We start from the raw sequence: 16933 nt of genomic DNA, 5'->3' as shown, positions 1-16933 counted from the left end.
GATAATGGTACATTAATCAATGTTTTACATTAAGTCAGATAAGAGAGTATAAGATGATAGTCAAATTATGGGAATCAAAATATGATTTTTCTTTAAAATATTACATTTGTTAATTATTGAATTGTTTTTTATATTTGAATAAAATATTTTCTTATTCCAAAATGACAGTGATTTTGAATTATAATAAGAGTGAATTTTAACACAAATATTGTGTGAAATTTAATGCATATTTAAAAGTTTAAAATATATAAATTTATAATAATTGCAAATATATGATTACCTAATATTGAGATTTGATTCAACAATTTATAATTTTAGCTAGTTTGAGAAACATTTTTAGATTTTAGTTAGTTTTTCAGGTATTTAGTTATCTTTTTGACTAATTTTACCAAAAACAGTCTATGTATTGAGTTCCGGCTCTATTCTTTTTCTAGTCATGTTTCGGTCTCTTTGTTTATTTTAAGAATAATTTGATCAATTTTAAGCTTTTCAAGAAAATACAAACTGGCAAAGCCAAATGTGGAAGATATGGGTGAGAAGCGATGCAAAGATGGCATTGTTATCCAATTAAGCTCTTTTCAGTCGAATTATTCAGTAGAATTTTTTATGGTATCGTTTGGTTTTTCCTTTTCTCAAAGAGGGTCCTCTTGGAATTTTCATCTGTCTGAAGCATAAACCAATGTCATAATCATACACTAGTAACTTGTTACTTAGTTGATGCAGATTGTTGAGGAAGCCTCTGAGCAAAATGACTACTGGGGAATCTTAATGAACATATTTGACACATTGAACAAGGTAATTACTGTTTGGTTTTGAACTTTGATTAATCATTCCTTTAGTGGGTGGGAATCTTATCTATGTGGATGAATATGACTCAGCTAGTAATTTTGTTCAAGGAATGATACATAGCAGAGTGTATTTACAGAAGTTGTTAATTTATAAAAATTGAGGTTGCTGATAAATCATTATTAACCAATAGCATTTTGGTATTTCAAAATAGATTTTCAGTCTTTATTATCAAAATGTAAGAGAAGAACTAAAAAGGGAGAAAAGTAACAAGTAATGCTTTTTCTTTTCTCAGCATATGATTTACAGAAGCATTATTATTTTTTTCTTTGGAAACCTGTAGTTGTGTATGAATCAACAACCACTGAGCAGCATAAGTTCACTTCAATGAACAAATGACCCATACCAAGCAGCATATATGAACCATTGAGATCCTGCACATTATCCTCAGCCATGTATCATCTTGAATCACCATGTAAACAATTTACAGATGCTAAATTAAACAGATCTAACTGAAGCTTTTGGCATCATATCCTCCAGTATATACTTTCATCAGCACTGTAGTCTTTACCTAGCTGAGGAATTTTAGGTTTGCTTGAATAAGTATTGACGCTTCCAACCTCTTGCAAATCTATTTGTAAGTTTACCCAGCAAGGAAAATCACAAGAAGCTAGCTACTTGGCTTTACTATGCCTTGAAGCTTCCATCCACCAAATCCTGCGGTGGCAAATGCCTGTAAGATACCAAGTTAGATACACATCTGTTTGTCACTGCAAAACTGAATACTTTTATCTTTTGGGAGCTAATAAAATTGAATGAATGTCTTGCAATGCTGCAAGATATGCAAATAATTAAGGTTCCCTCCCCCTTCCTCTTTTTATGCCTGTGAAGATAAACTAAAAGGTCAAAACACACCTATCAAAGTGTTTTCTAATCCATTCCGTAGCTCTTTCTGGGTGGGGGAAGGGTTACAATAATGTTACAAAACTTTCAAACTTATACCTCCTGCCACTACCCTGGCATTAAAAACTAAAGCTTTGTGGATAACCATGAACAAGGCAAATCCAAGTATACCAAGCGTTTAGAGTCTGAAGTTATTGACACTTTCTAACAGACTTCAAAATTTAAGGCACTTTCTATACACTTCCAATGAACAGCAACATTGCATCCAGGTAAAAGCAACTTGTGACTGTCGAGGAATAACTCTACTAAGGAAAAAGAAGAATGTCCCACTTAAAGCATCCACCCGACCCAATTAACCATTTTTAAGGCACAGTAACCACCGTTAGACATTTTAATAACTTCAAGCATTATCAACCATTTGTAAGGTATATTAACCATTAGTGCCAGAAGTATAAATTAATAATTGTATACAATCACATTCTTTAACACTTAACCACTTGTAAGACAAAGTTAACTACCATTACATATTTCAATAAGTTCAAAAAAATATTAACCATTTGTGTGGCATATTTAACCATTAGTACCACAAGTAAAGATTGGTAATTATATATATATATATATATATATATATATATATATATATATATATATATATATTCAATTACTCTTAACCACTTCTGAAGCAAAGTTAATCACCATTAAATATTTCAATAGTTTCATGGCACTAAACCACTGAGACATATTTACCCGTTACTGTCATAAATATTGGTCAATAATTATATACAATCGCATTATTTTACTCTTAAACCACACGTGAAACAAAGTTAAGTGGCGGATAGACACTGGGAAGAGAATTCCCCAAAAGCTTATGTAGTTAGGTGAAGATCATGAAAAGTTTTACTACATCTACAATATACACAAAATCTAATCCAAAGAAGCATAAATAGGGTGTCATTTCTTCATTTAATGGGAAACCACAATTTCTGCTCCATGGAATTTGGGGTACGTCCACTTTAAAGATTATGGGTCCTAGTAATGACTCATTACCCATTGTTGAGAAATTATGCACATTCCCTATAATCTGATTTGTAAGAAATATGATAGATGCAGGATAATAACACACAATTAATAACGGAGTTCACCTACATGGAAAAGGGAAAAAATAAAAATAGTGTTTACAAACACTCAACAATTACACCCAAAAAAGAAATGAATAGTTTCTCTTACTAAATTTTTTCTCTCATTAAAATCTTTCCCGGTTTTGGAATGGAAATTAGTTATAGCAGCGAGGCATTTCACTTTATTCAATTTTAGGGTTTTATAACCACATCCAACAATATCCCACTTGAAGACTAATTTCAATTTGTCTTCCATCTTGATCAGTGCAACAACCTTCTCTAATTTGTTAGTCTAACAGTCAGCTAAGCTGGAGCACAACTTTAGTTTGTCAGTGGTTACTATCTTTGTCATCATGTCTGTTGGGTTCTTACTTCCTTGGATCTTTCTCAATGTTAACAACTCATCATCAAACAATTCTCCTTTACCAAAGTACATACACCTCAATGCGGTGCCTCATGGTAGATACTTCAAAATCCACTTAACTGCTTCCCAATGAGATTGACTTAGATTTCACATAAACCTACTTAAAACTCTCACTGCATGGCCAATATTTGGCCACATACAAACAATTGTGTTCATTAAACTTCCAATGGCTGAAACATACAGAATATTAGCCATGCATGTACACAATCGCTTTAATTACTTGTTGTACAGAAAATGGTTTAACCTTAAATTTATAACCTCATTGATTTGAAACTCCAATAAATAGAAGTTAATCAGAGCAATTAATAGTTTGCAAAAGACAAGTCCATAAAACATTTGTGTGATCCCCAGTGAATATTTAGTATAATAACTTATCTTCATAGAAGTATAAAAAAGGGTAAACAATGAAAGACAGCACCTAATATTTAATGGGAGACAGTAAAGTCTTGAAAGGAAATATACTAATTGCAATGTCATGCAAGGTAATGAAATCAAACCTCGTCCCAAGATTTTCCAGCAGTCTCAAGCAGTGCAGCATTGCATGTTTTTAATTCCACAGAGGCCCCGGAAAACATTGATGCTGCTTCTTCCCACCCCCTATTATGTCCCATGCACCTGCATACCACTCAATGATCAAATATCCATCAAAACTTATCAATCTTAGTTTGTAAGTATCAAGCTCTGATTCTTAAAAAGAAAATTGAAAGATATTATCCAACAATAAATAAAGGCCCTAAGAGAATAATTGAAAATGAACTGTATTGTTTAGTTCAAGGTTTTATGGTAGGTACATGATTGAGATAATGACCACCTGCACACAATTACCAGCCAGATTCAACCAACAGATGAGTCATGTGCATCTCAATCCTCATTGTGGAAGAAGTCCAAAAACACTACTCAAATAGTTCAACGCAATTAATTATGGTTTTGAAAAGGGAAAATGTGAAATGTGACTCTACTGACTTTCTGTATTTGAAATCCACGTGTGATTTATAAAGTATAGCAAATTTAATCTACAATATCGCATCAAAGAAACTTTTGATGATAACTACAATGTTTCTATCCATAGGATGTGCTAGTGAAAAAAATCAGACATTTCTAATGTAGCCACATTCATCAATCTCCACCTTCAAATGCCAAGACAAAAAAATTTAGAAACCATCCAAAAAGTCTAGAATTTGTAGATGCTCACATGACAGTAAGTATCTCATCCTTTGAATATCTACAAATAACCTTTTGAAGGTGCTCTGCAGTTTGCCCATCCATAGCTGCAATTGAATAGAAACTAGAAACAAAATGAACCTCAGCCTCCACCAGCTCCTGCACTTGCTCTTGCATTATCTTAAGTGTCTCCTTAGTCCGCGCTGCATCACTGCAACACGACGATCAATCAATACACAACTCAGAAAGCAGATTCATTCCAACGAGCCTCAATTCAAATGCCACAACACAAGCAAGAGCCTCAAAATTGCTAACCTAGACAATATAAGTTCAGGAATCCAACCCAAATCTTGGAGCTTGCGGGAAACTCTCACAGCATCCTCTTTCCCAGACTTGCTCAGAGGCCGGTCATGGTCTGGAAATAAAAAAACATGTTTTTCATTTATCTTCCTTTCAAATATAGCACAGTTTGCTTTAAGTCCTTTATGTCTTTTGTTTAATCCGTATTAAAACCTTTAATTTTTTCCTTCTGTCACAAAATCGCTTACGTAACTCCACCAGGTTTTGTGGCAATCCCACCTTACAAGAATATCGATGTGACACTGAAAACATTAGATGGAATTTGAAACAGAAAGTCAAAGCAAGAACCAAAAACATAAAAAGAATCAAGGATCATAACCCAAAAAACAAAAACACGTACTAAAAGCAAAAATTGGAACATTTGCATGGACCCAAAACAGTATGTAGGCCAAATTTCTTTAAAAAAAAAGTGCTCCAAGAATCTGGGAGCATACACGTCCCAAAACACAAACATTATTCACACGAGTAAGGTAAATAAGTTCGAGAGTTTGACCACGGAATTGCACTAAGCAGAAACCCACCAGTTGTTCTACTTGGAAGCAGTAACACTTTTTCTCCATTTCCATTCCAATTTGTTAGAAGGCTATGTTCTCACTCAGTAATTGCGCAAAGATTGAGAGTTTAAGAGAGAAAGTTGGGAAGGAGATTGGTTACCGCGGAGCGAGCGGTTTGCCCAGGAACTCTTAGCATGGCGGAGGAGAATGAGGCGGCGTGAGACGGAGACGGAGTCGGATAAGGGTTCTGCGAGCTGGGTATCCTGCTTTTGAATGAGCAGAGAGGATTTGGCGCGTAATTGATTAGGGTTCCCAATTTTGCTCCGGCGACCGGAAAGGTTAGGTGCGACGGCGGTGCTGCAGATTACAGAATGCATCTCACACAAACCCACATTCATGCTCTCTTTCTCTGATGAAATGCTCACACTTTCAGGATTTTAGCCTTTCCTCTTTCCTTTACTTTCTCAATTTCACATTGTATAATTTTACCCTCATACCAAAATGAACCACTTTCACGTTTTGCAGAGATAGATAGTGTTTTAATTTATTTAATATTTTTACTTTTTATACAATAAAGGTGCATTATTCTATATATTTTTTTTAAATATATCTGTTAAGAATTATGTTTACATTTTATGAAAATAACTTAAAAATAGCCATTTGGGAATATTGTGAAGCCAATAGAAAAAAGAAATGATATTTTTATAGTTTTGTTCAAATGAATTTATCTGTCTTATTTAATAGGAATGACCCAATTATTAGGAGGTTGCTCAATTCTTGGATTCCTACACGTGTTAATTAGATGAGTGTAAGTGACACAACTCCCAAATGTTACATTAGGTTTTCTCATGAAAATTCTAGATCCATGTCATAGGTTTAAACAACTTACTATATTTCCCATCTAAGTACATGAAAAAAATTATTTTAACCAAATGGTTGGTTAAGCATAATAACACCACTACACCAAAATATTTTATTTGTTATTAATTTGAAAAAGTATTTTATACTATATAGATTTAATATAAAACTCTACCTTTGATTGACATGCAATTTAATTACTACCTTATTAATACTTTTTTGGAGAAATTTTCCGAACACTATTGACTTTTTTTGAAATCTTTTAAGACATGCTTTGAAATTTATAAACACGTATAGTAACCTTTTAAACTAAAGAAACATATATGGTATCAAAATAATATTAATAACTTTAAATATTTATAGTCTAACATAATGAAAATAGGATTTCAAGATTAGCATTTGGAATCCTAACCATACTATGTGAGAATGCTCAAAAATATTTTTCGATGTTTGACAGAGAAAAATCTAGGACTTTCTAGAATTTTGGGCAGTGAAAGTTTACATTATGCATTGTTTATTGCTTTTTATCCTATATAGATGTAATTAGACGACTCACTTTTGTTTTCGCAATTCTTGATTCTTAATTATATAATTTTTTTATCACTATTTATAATTATTAGATAAAATTAAATATTAAAATTGAAACCTAACTAAAAATTGAGAAGAGTGTGAAATCCTGGGTGACTCGGTTGTGATGTCCATATTGATATGGGAGACAGTAGCATTATTTTATTTTAAAAATAAATATATAAGAAAAAAAGAAAAGAAAATCTTACAGAGTAACCTGTATCTGATTTTATCAATCACAGACTCAAAGGTGCAGTTATTATAATCTATATATTTTGCAAAAGCTGCTCCATTTGTATGCCCAGATCCGATTCGGGTCCTTATCACTAAGATCCAACAAATTCACAACTACAAGGACCTGATTTTTCCTCCGATTTACGAACCCAGAAAATTAGATTGAAAAGGTTCGATTTTTTTTAACCTTTCAAGCCCCTTTTTTCATTAATCCTGTTATGAATTGCAATTGCCGCACCCCTTTTAATTTTAATAATTCAATTATCTTTTTTCTCTGTTAAATTTTGATTTTGCTTTTGCATATATTTGCTGCTAGTTCGTCTTCGGTTTGATACGTTTAATTTGTTGTTTTGGGTTTTCGTATATTGTTTTCTAGGACCATGTGAAACCATTGTTTTAATTTCTGAATCTAGTAAAAAAAGATTTTTTTTTCATGTTATGTATGTAGATGTGTTTATTTTCCTCTTGGGGTAATTGAAATTTGCCCAAATTAATGTTATGTTGCTCCTTAAGCTTTGCCTGCTTTCACTTGGCTTGTCAGTTTAGGTTTGGAATCTAAATGAGACGAGATGGGATTTTTTAAGAAAAATATAGTATTTGGTTTTAGGGTTTGTTTAAAGTTCTTGTTGCTGCTTAATATTTTGTAAGTGGCGTTCTTTACTTTTGTAAAATTGAACCAATAGTATCTGTAGTGCCTACTATACGACAAAGAATTTGGTGTTTGGATTTTGTACTTTAAGCTTAGCATCTGTGCGGTGCCTAGGTCATAGAGTTTGATGTTTTTCAACTCATCTTAGTACCTTGTCTCAATGCTAGATATCGGTTGTCAAAATCCGAACGGCATCAGGAAACATGTCTCAATACCATGGTGATGAAATGGACTATGCGGCAGATGATAATGAAATGGCAGAGGTAGAAGATGATATGTATTTTCGCGGCAGAGCATTTGGTGAATCAGATTCAGATGACGATGACGACTACGAATATGACCCTTTGGTTTGTTTCGACTCATAAGCAAAACCTTGTTTGCTCATTCTACTTGTGAAACCCTATTCAATGTTATATGTTTGTGCACACATATTTCTCTGTATTATTGCATATGTATTTGCTGCCTTCTGGTTTTATTGGACAACTTAGTACAATGTGGTCGTTGACATAATATTTTCATTTTCTTGCACGTCTCTCTTTTTGGTTCTTTGATGCAGGAGGACCGAATAACAGATACCACTGCTGCAGAAGCTAGGAGGGGGAAGGATATCCAAGGTATACCTTGGGATAGGTTGACCATTAGTCGTGAGAAATATAGACAAACCAGACTAGAGCAATACAAGAATTATGAAAATATACCACAATCTGGGGAAATGTCAGAGAAGGTAAATATGTTAGTTTGGAGGTGTGTCTGAGTAGTTATTTTTCATTTTGAAAATATTGTTTGACCCTGTGCCTTTTTCTCCTCATCTATAGGAATGCAAAGCAACAGATAAAGGGGGAAATTATTATGATTTCTGGCAAAACACTAGATCTGTGAAGTCAACAATACTTCATTTCCAAGTATGTTGATTTTGAAATTCTTTACTTCCATTCATGTGAGGATTTAATGAGATTTGTGTTGTCTACTCTCCATGTTATCATCTTGTTTCTCGTGGAATGACTTGTACCTCACTGTACACCTTTTTGTGATAATCAACACTGTGTTTTGCTACATGGGATATATGTTTTGTTTTTCTATTTTCTTGCGGAACTTCATATTAAGCAGTTGTTGGCAATGATATTGTGTGAAACCTCTAATTTTTTTTCATTTGCAGTTGAGGAATTTGGTTTGGTCAACATCAAAACATGACGTATATCTTGTTTCAAATTACTCAATTGTTCACTGGTCTTCATTAAGTTCTAAGAGGTCTGAAGTCTTGAATGTATCAGGGCATGTGGCTCCCTGTGAGGTAATAATTTTTCGTGGTTATTTTATTTTTTTGAAAACTTCACTTGGAAACAAAGCATCTGAGATTTCAAATGTGTGTTTTGCTAATAGAAACATCCTGGAAGCCTCTTGGAAGGCTTTACTCAGACACAAATTAGTACACTGGCAGTACGGAATAATTTGTTGATTGCTGGAGGGTTTCAAGGAGAACTTATTTGCAAGGTATTTTTTATTTTTTACTTGTGGATGATTAGTATTTTAATGCAAATAATTATTCACCAGATGCATTAAACATTCTACTCTTCTATGTCTGTATGTGATGCTACCCCAGAAAATATCATGCAGAAAGTTTCTTTTTAATTTTTTGGCTTCTGTTGCACAACTTATTATACAGTATAGATATTGACCTTGTTTTTTTGTAATAGAGTGGATTTTATTTTTTTATATGATTAATTGAAACTGCTTGATAAAATGGGAATAAGATGAAGTCATCCTCAAATTTTTTTTTTTAATTTGTTTCCCTTGATCTCAATGTCCTGCAGTACTTAGACCGGCCTGGAGTTAGTTTTTGTACTCGAACTACATATGAGGACAATGCAATCACAAATGCTGTGGAGATTTATGACCATCCGAGGTCTTTCTTCTCCGCTTTCTTGATATTTTTGGGGTCTTAAATTGTTAATATGATGTTAGTAATAACTGTACTCAGCCCTCAAATAGGGTTTTTTACTAACGATTGATTAATCTATCAGCGGAGCTGTTCATTTCATGGCTTCAAACAATGACTCTGGAGTTAGAGACTTTGATATGGAGAGGTTTCAGCTTTCAAAGCATTTCTCCTTTCCTTGGCCAGTAAACGTAAGTACTTCCACTTGATTTTCCATGTTTTAAATTATAGATATGAATAATGACATTGTTATTATTGTTATTCGATACAATTGACCAATGCTTGATTACAATTGGATATGGAACATATGCCTAACTTGATACATTTTTCCTTTTTCTTTACCTTTTTATGGCATTTTAAAGTTCTGCTCTAGCATTTTAACTGTAGCATTATACCTGTTGGACTTTGTCAAACTGTTTAGTAATTGTAAGCTACCTTTAACATTTTTTCCCCTAAAAAGCAGCTCTGATAATTTTATTTGTATAATACAAATATCCTCTGGTTGTTCCTTGAAATCTAGTTTCTGTGAAGAAACTGTAGAAATTCAGTTTTCGAAACCTTGTTTTGGCCTGAATTTGTACAGTTTGCTTGCAAAATAAATTTATTCTATGTGAACTCGAATGTTGAATGCACTTTTCTGGTCAATTGGGGCTGAAGTGGGTTCTGTATGTCTTAAACTTGGTATTAAAACTTAAGATTTAGTGTTGGAAAATATGATTTAGTGTCTTGTAGTAAATGGTAATAAGAATTTGTTTTCTTTCGGTCTGCAGCATACTTCATTAAGCCCTGATGGGAAACTACTTGCAATTGTTGGAGACAACCCAGAAGCACTACTGGTGGATTCTCAAACAGGAAAGGTTGGCATGTTCTGTTTGTCTATGTTATAGGTTCCCGTTCTATATTTCTCAAAGAACTCTCTTAAATATATATATATGCAAGTGTGCAAAGTTGTGAATATCTAATTTTGATTTCGGTTGATTTTGTAGACTATCACACCTTTGCATGGACACTTGGATTTCTCATTTGCATCTGCATGGCATCCTAATGGGCAAATATTTGCTACCGGGAACCAAGACAAAACATGTCGTGTTTGGGATGTTCGGAACTTGTCAAAATCTGTTGCTGTTCTAAAAGGCAACCTTGGAGCTATTCGTTCCATACGTTTCACATCTGATGGGCAGTTCATGGCGATGGCAGAGCCGGCGGACTTCGTGCACGTTTACGATGCAAAGCATGGGTTTGAAAAGGAGCAGGAGATTGATTTTTTTGGGGAGATCTCTGGTGTATCCTTTAGCCCTGACACAGAATCACTTTTCATCGGTGTTTGGGACCGCACCTATGGAAGCCTTCTACAGCTGAATCGACGTAGAAATTACATGTATCTGGACTGCTTGTAAATTTGTAACCTTACACCTTGTAAGTACCTACAGCCTCTATGTTGTGTTGTGTAGTGTTTAGGAATTTGAGTTTGGTGGTACCATCTTAGGCAAAGAAGAAAAACTGGTGGATTGCCTCATCATACATTGTAGAAGAGCATGGATTGAGGATGTTACAGTTGTTTGATGTACACCTTCATGCTAAATAACATTGACTTGGAATGTCTGTTTTTCAATCTTGGGATGGTAATAAATTGGAGGAAGTTTGTACAGAGGATCTCTATACACATAATATTTTACAGCATTTGGTTGGTCACATCTATGCAAGTACAAATTCACTCATTTTCCATTGTTGGATGTTGGTGAGAATGAGTGAATGTAGCTTGCAACTATATAGAAGAATGCAACAAAGAGAGTGAGTGTATGATGAAACCAAGTGGTGTTCATCTGGGCTTTACCCTGTGTGGATTAATTTGGGATATATAAGCAGGCAAAGTAATATGAAGGCAACATTGGAGGCTTCATCTATATATAAGTTTTTTAGCATGGTCTAGGTAGTTTTCAGCCTCTTTTTAAAGCTCTTTTCTCTTTAAAAGGAGTTTTATTGTTGTTATGATTATCATAAAAATGGTAAAAGCATGGAGTTTTTAGAAAAATTAGTGAGAAGAATTTTTAGTTACTTTTTTAAGCGCATACTCTGTATTTTTATTATTTTGTTGTATTTTGATGTTTATGTTGCTCTTTGGAAGTTTTTTATATCGGTAGGTTCTTTGCATTTTTTCTTGAACATATTACGATGATTGATTTCTTACGATGGTTGATTATTACGATGATTGATTCGTTATATCGATCTCAAAAATTACTTATTACGATGATTGATTTGTTAAAAAATCTTATTTTTTTAAACTTTAAAAATAGTATTAAATAACGTTATGCAATAAGTTAAATATTGTGATTTGTAATCCATGTAAAAATTCATTTGATTAATGTGAGTGTGTGCGCGCGTTTTTATTTATTTCTAGTAAATTGAAATAATTGCAGGTAAATCAAAATAATTTTACTAGTGTTTTTAAAATGTTTATTGGACAAGGTACTACTTTTAAACGAGGATAACGTTTACGTAAAAGAAATACTGTAAAAAAAATACCTGCCAAAAAAAAAAAAAAACCTACGTGATCGAATATGAAGATTTATAATTTTAGTTCATGTAATTTTCTTTTATGATTTTCAAACTTCTTATCCTTTATGTTTTTATTCAAAATATGTTGGTAGCTTCATCCGTTGTCTCGTAAATATTTTTTTAACATACTGTGTGAGGTGTGGCAATGCTGATGGCGTCACCATACGTATTTTTTAGTCATAAGAAAAAGAAATTTGAATATCACAAAAAGAAACTGAGAAAAAAAAATGACATTGACTAAAGATAGACATGGTTATTTCTTATTAAAAAGAAACACTACAAATTAGTTGGTAATGAATTTTTCTTATAACTGTGATATGATACACAAAGGTGGTGAAGGCATTGGATGCAGCATATGTGAAATGAGGTACATTTTTACATTCACTGCTATGTAAATTACACCTCTTCCCAAATACTCTCGAATGAAAAAATGTGAACTGGAAATTCACATGCACACAGATATTGAAGATGTGAACAATGTCTGCTATTTATCCGTTATAAACAAAATTCACCTGAAGTATGAGTATAACTTTTATGCATGGTGTTCTTTCTTGGTGCTGCTTGTTTCACTTTCTTCATCCACATCCTCAACAATTTGTTTCAGAATATTCTCTTCCTCTGCTTCAAGTTTCTGCATGCACTGTTCAAAAGCAGACACCAACTCTGGACTAAATATAGAATCTTCACTGGACTCATTTTCATTACCAATGTCCATTACAGAATAGCTACCAAATTTTGGGGTGACATAGGATCCAGGAGAGTATATTCCCCCTTTGGGAAGCCATTCTCTAAGACTAGCAATGGCTGGATATTCAACACTGGAAGGGATTTTAAGTGATTCTAGCCTCTTTGCCACAGCTTTTCTCTTATTTCCCTTCTCAATGATGCTACTTTTATGAACTGGAGTTGGAGCTACTGTGCTGCTTTCTGATGCTGCTGAACTCAAGTTGTTGGTCTCCTTCACTATTTTTCTTTCTTTCAATGAATGCTTTTTGATTAAGCATGGTACTTGCATCTTCTTGATTTCACAATCCTTTTCCTCATTATGCTGAGTTGTATTAGTTCCTGAACAAGAATCTTCTTCATCATTGAACTCACTTTGTTCATCTGTATGACATTTGCTAGAACATATTTTATCAACTATATCATCGTATTCCTCCACTGTGTGAAAACTCCTACTACGTGCAGCACCCTTAGAACTCGAGTCATATTTATCATCAAAACCAGATGAATGCACAATATGCTCTGGAAACTGGTGCCAACTTTTGGACCTGTTCTTTTTTTCTCTCTCAATTTTCTTCCCTTCTCCTTCAACTAGTCTTGCTGATACAGGCTTCAACTTCTTGATAGTTTCAGAACTGGCAGGCTCAATGGCAAGTTTTGAGGATGTGTTAGAACTAAGATTCCCAGAGTGCAGTTTGTTGGATACTGTGTTAGCTGCACAGACAAGAGCTAGGTATTGATCACTGCCACTAGAGGACATGATTAGATCTTCCAACAGTGGAATACCATTACTTGTTCTCTGTGATCTCTTCTTTCTCTCTTCATGCAAACTAATTGATCTTGCTATCACTTTTGAAGAAAAACACCCCATGGTTTAAAGATAAGGCACACCTAACAAGAAAAAAGAGGAGACAGAAGCAACAAAGAGTAGCATAAATCACTACATTGAAAATGGTGATTCACAAAATTGGAATCAAATTCCGGGAGAGCATGGAATATGAGTTGTCTTAATGGCATTTATTTAGAGTAGTATGTAAGTTTAGAGGATTACATGGGAAATGCTTACCAGTATAGTTGGTGCCTAACCTCAAGTTTGCACCTGCAAAATATCACAGAAGTGTTGAATCAACTGATACTCTAAGGTTGAATCCCTTTAGCCCCTTCTGATAACACAAGCAATGGTAAGAACCTGAAACAAGAAACTTTTTAAGATGAAATTGAAATCCAGCATGGCAGCACTTTTAGACATGAAAACTTTTCACTTTTCAGCTATGAAAAGCAAAATCCAGCAATACACTAGGGCACATCTTGATTACCAGATATTTTATTATCTAATTTGATTAGGTTTATAATGAACAGACCCTAAAGCCTAAAATCTAAATACTGGCCTCTGACCACAGAGTGTTCCATTTTGTTGGAACCATGTTGTGGCAGGTTATGCTAAGAGCGAACAAGTGGAGCCAGCCTTCAATTTTGTTAACTTGAGATCTGGGAACTGTTTGAGAATTGGTGGTAATAAGACCAAGGTGCAGAATCAATCATGATCATTCTTTATTTAAGGGCTAGAAAGTGCTATGATAGCATCTACAATGCCTTTGCCATGTATGCATAAATTTATGTTCACTGCACAGTGCTCAATGTTAGCTGCATTTTCTATCCGGATTTTGCGCAAAAGATGATTCTCTCCATATACGAATACCAAACACAGATTAACAATATGCACAGCTTTTCTGCCAACATCACTGACCATAATCATTAACAAAAACAAATAATGTCCTAATGTGTCGTATGTAACAACTTACTTGCTTGGATGCACAAGTTGTTCATCTGCAATTCTTCTTCTGATTCTGCATTCTGCATTCCCTTTGGATTGATTGGTTTCATTCAAGGTTTGGACTTTGGAGAGGGTCAGCATGAGAGGCTGCAACAGACATATATCATTTGACAATCAAATATGGATGGACCCCACCAGTGATTTGAAATTTTTTAGGTTTGAATTTTGGTCCTAAAACTTTAATTAAATAATGGTACCATAGTCTTTGTGCAGTGCCATGCAGTGTGGCCAACGCAATGTGTTGTGCTGCTACCCTATCAAATGCATGTTACCATCAATGGAGAAAAATGAATTTGGACAGCAGAAAATGGGTCCCTTGTAGACCCTCAAGGCCAAAGTAAACTAATTCATGTTCATACATCATTTGCTAATTCCTAATTAATTTAACTTGTCACTGTCTCATGCTACAGTTACTATGCCCCATGAAAGCAATTTTAATGACACCATTACTGAAAAAAAAAATTATTTTAATTACTTTTTTTATTTTTGTTTTTATCCAAAAATATCAAATTGATTTTTTTTGTTTAAATTTCAATTTGGTTTCTATTTTTAAAAAATTGATGCAATTTGATTATTTTTGTTAAAAAAATTTTTTGAAGTGATTTTTTTTATCAAAATTGGTCTATGATTATGTTAATTAAACTAATAAAAAGTCTCAGTTTTCAGGTTGGAAAATGTTGTTATATCACACAATCTCATTTTAAGGTTTTGGATTGAGAATGGTGTCAATGTCTTGAGTGGTTGAGCTCAGGTCTCATTGGTGTTATATCTCTCAGTGAAACTTCTTCTATAAACCTAACAAGTGGTATCAAAGCCAAGGTCACGAGTTCGATTCTTGGTGGATAATTGTTAAGGGGAGATCTGTGGTAGAGGTCAGGTGGGTCAAGTCACAATCCAAGTGGAATTCCTAGTAGACCAATTGCTGAAGGGAAAATTGTTGCAGGTGACATCATTTGTCCCGTGGCAGAGATCAAGTGGACTGGATCACAATTGAATGAATCGTTTAAATAAAAAGAATTGCGTTCTGACTATCAATTATAGTCTTTGGTCAAGTGATAAGAGTTCCTTATCGAAAGTCTTCCTGACAAGGATTCCAGGTAAACGTGTCTCATTAAGAATAATGGAAGGCGGTACAGAGAAAGAAAAAAAAAAGTACTCATGATTAAAAATACTTCGGCCTTAAGGAAGAATGAATTTGGATTTTTTCGACCTGATTTTAGGCACGCCTCCATAATCCTATTTTTAATTTTACCTTTCTTAAAACAGAATCGATAGTGAAAAATGTTTTGAACCAATCAGTTTAATAAAAAATTGACTATAAGTAAAGTAACTGAGATAATAAGAAATATTATAATTATAGATCAATCACTTTTTCAATAGATTTTCAATAGAGTATTTAGCGCTATGGTTAATAATTACGTGTTTTATTTTTATGCATAACTTATCTATTATTAACTATTTGGATTTAGTAAGTTGATAGTAGAAATAAGAGAAATTGACCTGCCTTATTTTGATTCAGTTTTCATGAGAAATTGCCAAATCTGCTCACCCTTTTCGATATAAAAATTTAATTAATCAAATAATAGATAATAAATAAATTTAATTAATCAAATAATAGATAATAAATGAATTGGTTCGAAAATAAATGAATTACATTTATAAAGATTTAACTAATAATAGATAATTGATTGGTTCGAAAATAAATGAATTACATTTATAAAGGTTTAACTAAAAACAGATCGGTCATTGTAAAAATAATGACGCTGTTTAAATAATATTTACATTAAATAATTTCTTGAAAACTATTTTATAGATATTAATATTAAGAGAAGCCTATTTATTTTTGTAAGTTCTAAATTATTAGAAAAAAATTGTATAAATATTTCTATTAACATTTATAATTCTTACAAAAAGTATTAATAACATAAGCTATATTTAACATTTGATAAAATGTTACTAAATTTTAGTAACATTATTTTACTAAACATTATATATATTTTAACAATTCAAACCAACAACTAAAAGTTTCATGGTTATGTGGAACTAACCGGAACTAAAAGAAAATACATATATGTTATTAAACTACTAAAAATAGTATATATTATAAAAAGTTAAAATATAAGAATAGTATCCTAATACTTATTCTTAATAGTTGTGATGGATCTTTTTAGGGTCACAGGCCATGGCTTCTGCAAAATTTTGAATTTCTTTTAATATATATATATATATATATATATATATATATATATATATATATATATATATATATATATATATTATAAATATATTTAAAATTTTTTAAATTGTGGGTAGTATATTTTAGGAATTGA

At 33.0% G+C, this 16933-nt stretch overlaps 3 protein-coding genes across 5 annotated transcripts; 1 reads left to right on the top strand and 2 right to left on the bottom strand.

The window, feature by feature from the left end:
• Nucleotides 1-1053: 1053 nt before the first annotated feature.
• Nucleotides 1054-5743, bottom strand: LOC114186846 (Phosphoglycerate mutase family protein). Its single transcript, XM_028074890.2, has 5 exons — nt 5407-5743; nt 4708-4807; nt 4424-4603; nt 3729-3846; nt 1054-1519 (listed from the first exon to the last, which is right to left on the bottom strand). The coding sequence occupies exons 1-5, from the start codon at nt 5642-5644 to the stop codon at nt 1457-1459; spliced, it is 699 nt and encodes a 232-aa protein (XP_027930691.2). The 5' UTR covers nt 5645-5743; the 3' UTR covers nt 1054-1456.
• A 1115-nt stretch (nt 5744-6858) lies between these two features.
• LOC114188691 (putative WD repeat-containing protein C2A9.03) lies at nt 6859-11138 on the top strand. Its single transcript, XM_028077288.2, has 10 exons — nt 6859-7075; nt 7722-7901; nt 8111-8278; nt 8370-8456; nt 8711-8845; nt 8935-9045; nt 9366-9457; nt 9576-9681; nt 10261-10347; nt 10477-11138. Exons 2-10 carry the CDS (start codon nt 7758-7760, stop codon nt 10885-10887), a joined length of 1341 nt encoding a protein of 446 aa, XP_027933089.1. The 5' UTR covers nt 6859-7075; nt 7722-7757; the 3' UTR covers nt 10888-11138.
• Nucleotides 11139-12279: 1141 nt separating this feature from the next.
• LOC114187655 (uncharacterized) lies at nt 12280-14724 on the bottom strand. Of its 3 annotated transcripts, none has more exons than XM_028075960.2 (3): nt 14572-14724; nt 13836-13958; nt 12280-13660 (listed from the first exon to the last, which is right to left on the bottom strand). In XM_028075960.2, exon 3 carries the CDS (start codon nt 13638-13640, stop codon nt 12579-12581), a length of 1062 nt encoding a protein of 353 aa, XP_027931761.2. In that variant the 5' UTR covers nt 13641-13660; nt 13836-13958; nt 14572-14724; the 3' UTR covers nt 12280-12578. The 3 variants fall into 3 exon arrangements, with proteins under 3 accessions (XP_027931761.2, XP_027931763.2, XP_085530705.1); XM_028075962.2 differs by having other exon boundaries at nt 13836-13868; nt 14572-14675; XM_085674579.1 differs by having other exon boundaries at nt 12280-13958.
• Nucleotides 14725-16933: the final 2209 nt, after the last annotated feature.

This window comes from Vigna unguiculata, chromosome 6 (genome assembly GCF_037176805.1).
Source record: "Vigna unguiculata cultivar grain cowpea cultivar isolate G323 ecotype 2 chromosome 6, ASM3717680v1, whole genome shotgun sequence".
Lineage (NCBI taxonomy): Eukaryota > Viridiplantae > Streptophyta > Magnoliopsida > Fabales > Fabaceae > Vigna > Vigna unguiculata.
The sequence above is the reverse complement of the archived record's forward strand: the minus strand, read 5'-3'. Positions and strand labels throughout refer to the sequence as shown.

Bases quoted from the DNA above. Each gene is read 5' to 3' on its own strand.
- LOC114187655 (XM_085674579.1), bottom strand. From the start codon at position 13,640: ATGGGGTGTTTTTCTTCAAAAGTGATAGCAAGATCAATTAGTTTGCAT.
- LOC114186846 (XM_028074890.2), bottom strand. From the start codon at position 5,644: ATGAATGTGGGTTTGTGTGAGATGCATTCTGTAATCTGCAGCACCGCC. The intron at 4,604-4,707 runs GTTAGCAATTTT...GTCGTGTTGCAG, and splicing joins CCTGAACTTATATTGTCTAG to TGATGCAGCGCGGACTAAGG. The intron at 3,847-4,423 runs GTGAGCATCTAC...AGTGGTATGCAG, and splicing joins GATGAGATACTTACTGTCAT to GTGCATGGGACATAATAGGG.
- LOC114188691 (XM_028077288.2), top strand. From the start codon at position 7,758: ATGTCTCAATACCATGGTGATGAAATGGACTATGCGGCAGATGATAAT. The intron at 7,902-8,110 runs GTTTGTTTCGAC...TCTTTGATGCAG, and splicing joins ACTACGAATATGACCCTTTG to GAGGACCGAATAACAGATAC. The intron at 8,457-8,710 runs GTATGTTGATTT...TTTCATTTGCAG, and splicing joins CAACAATACTTCATTTCCAA to TTGAGGAATTTGGTTTGGTC.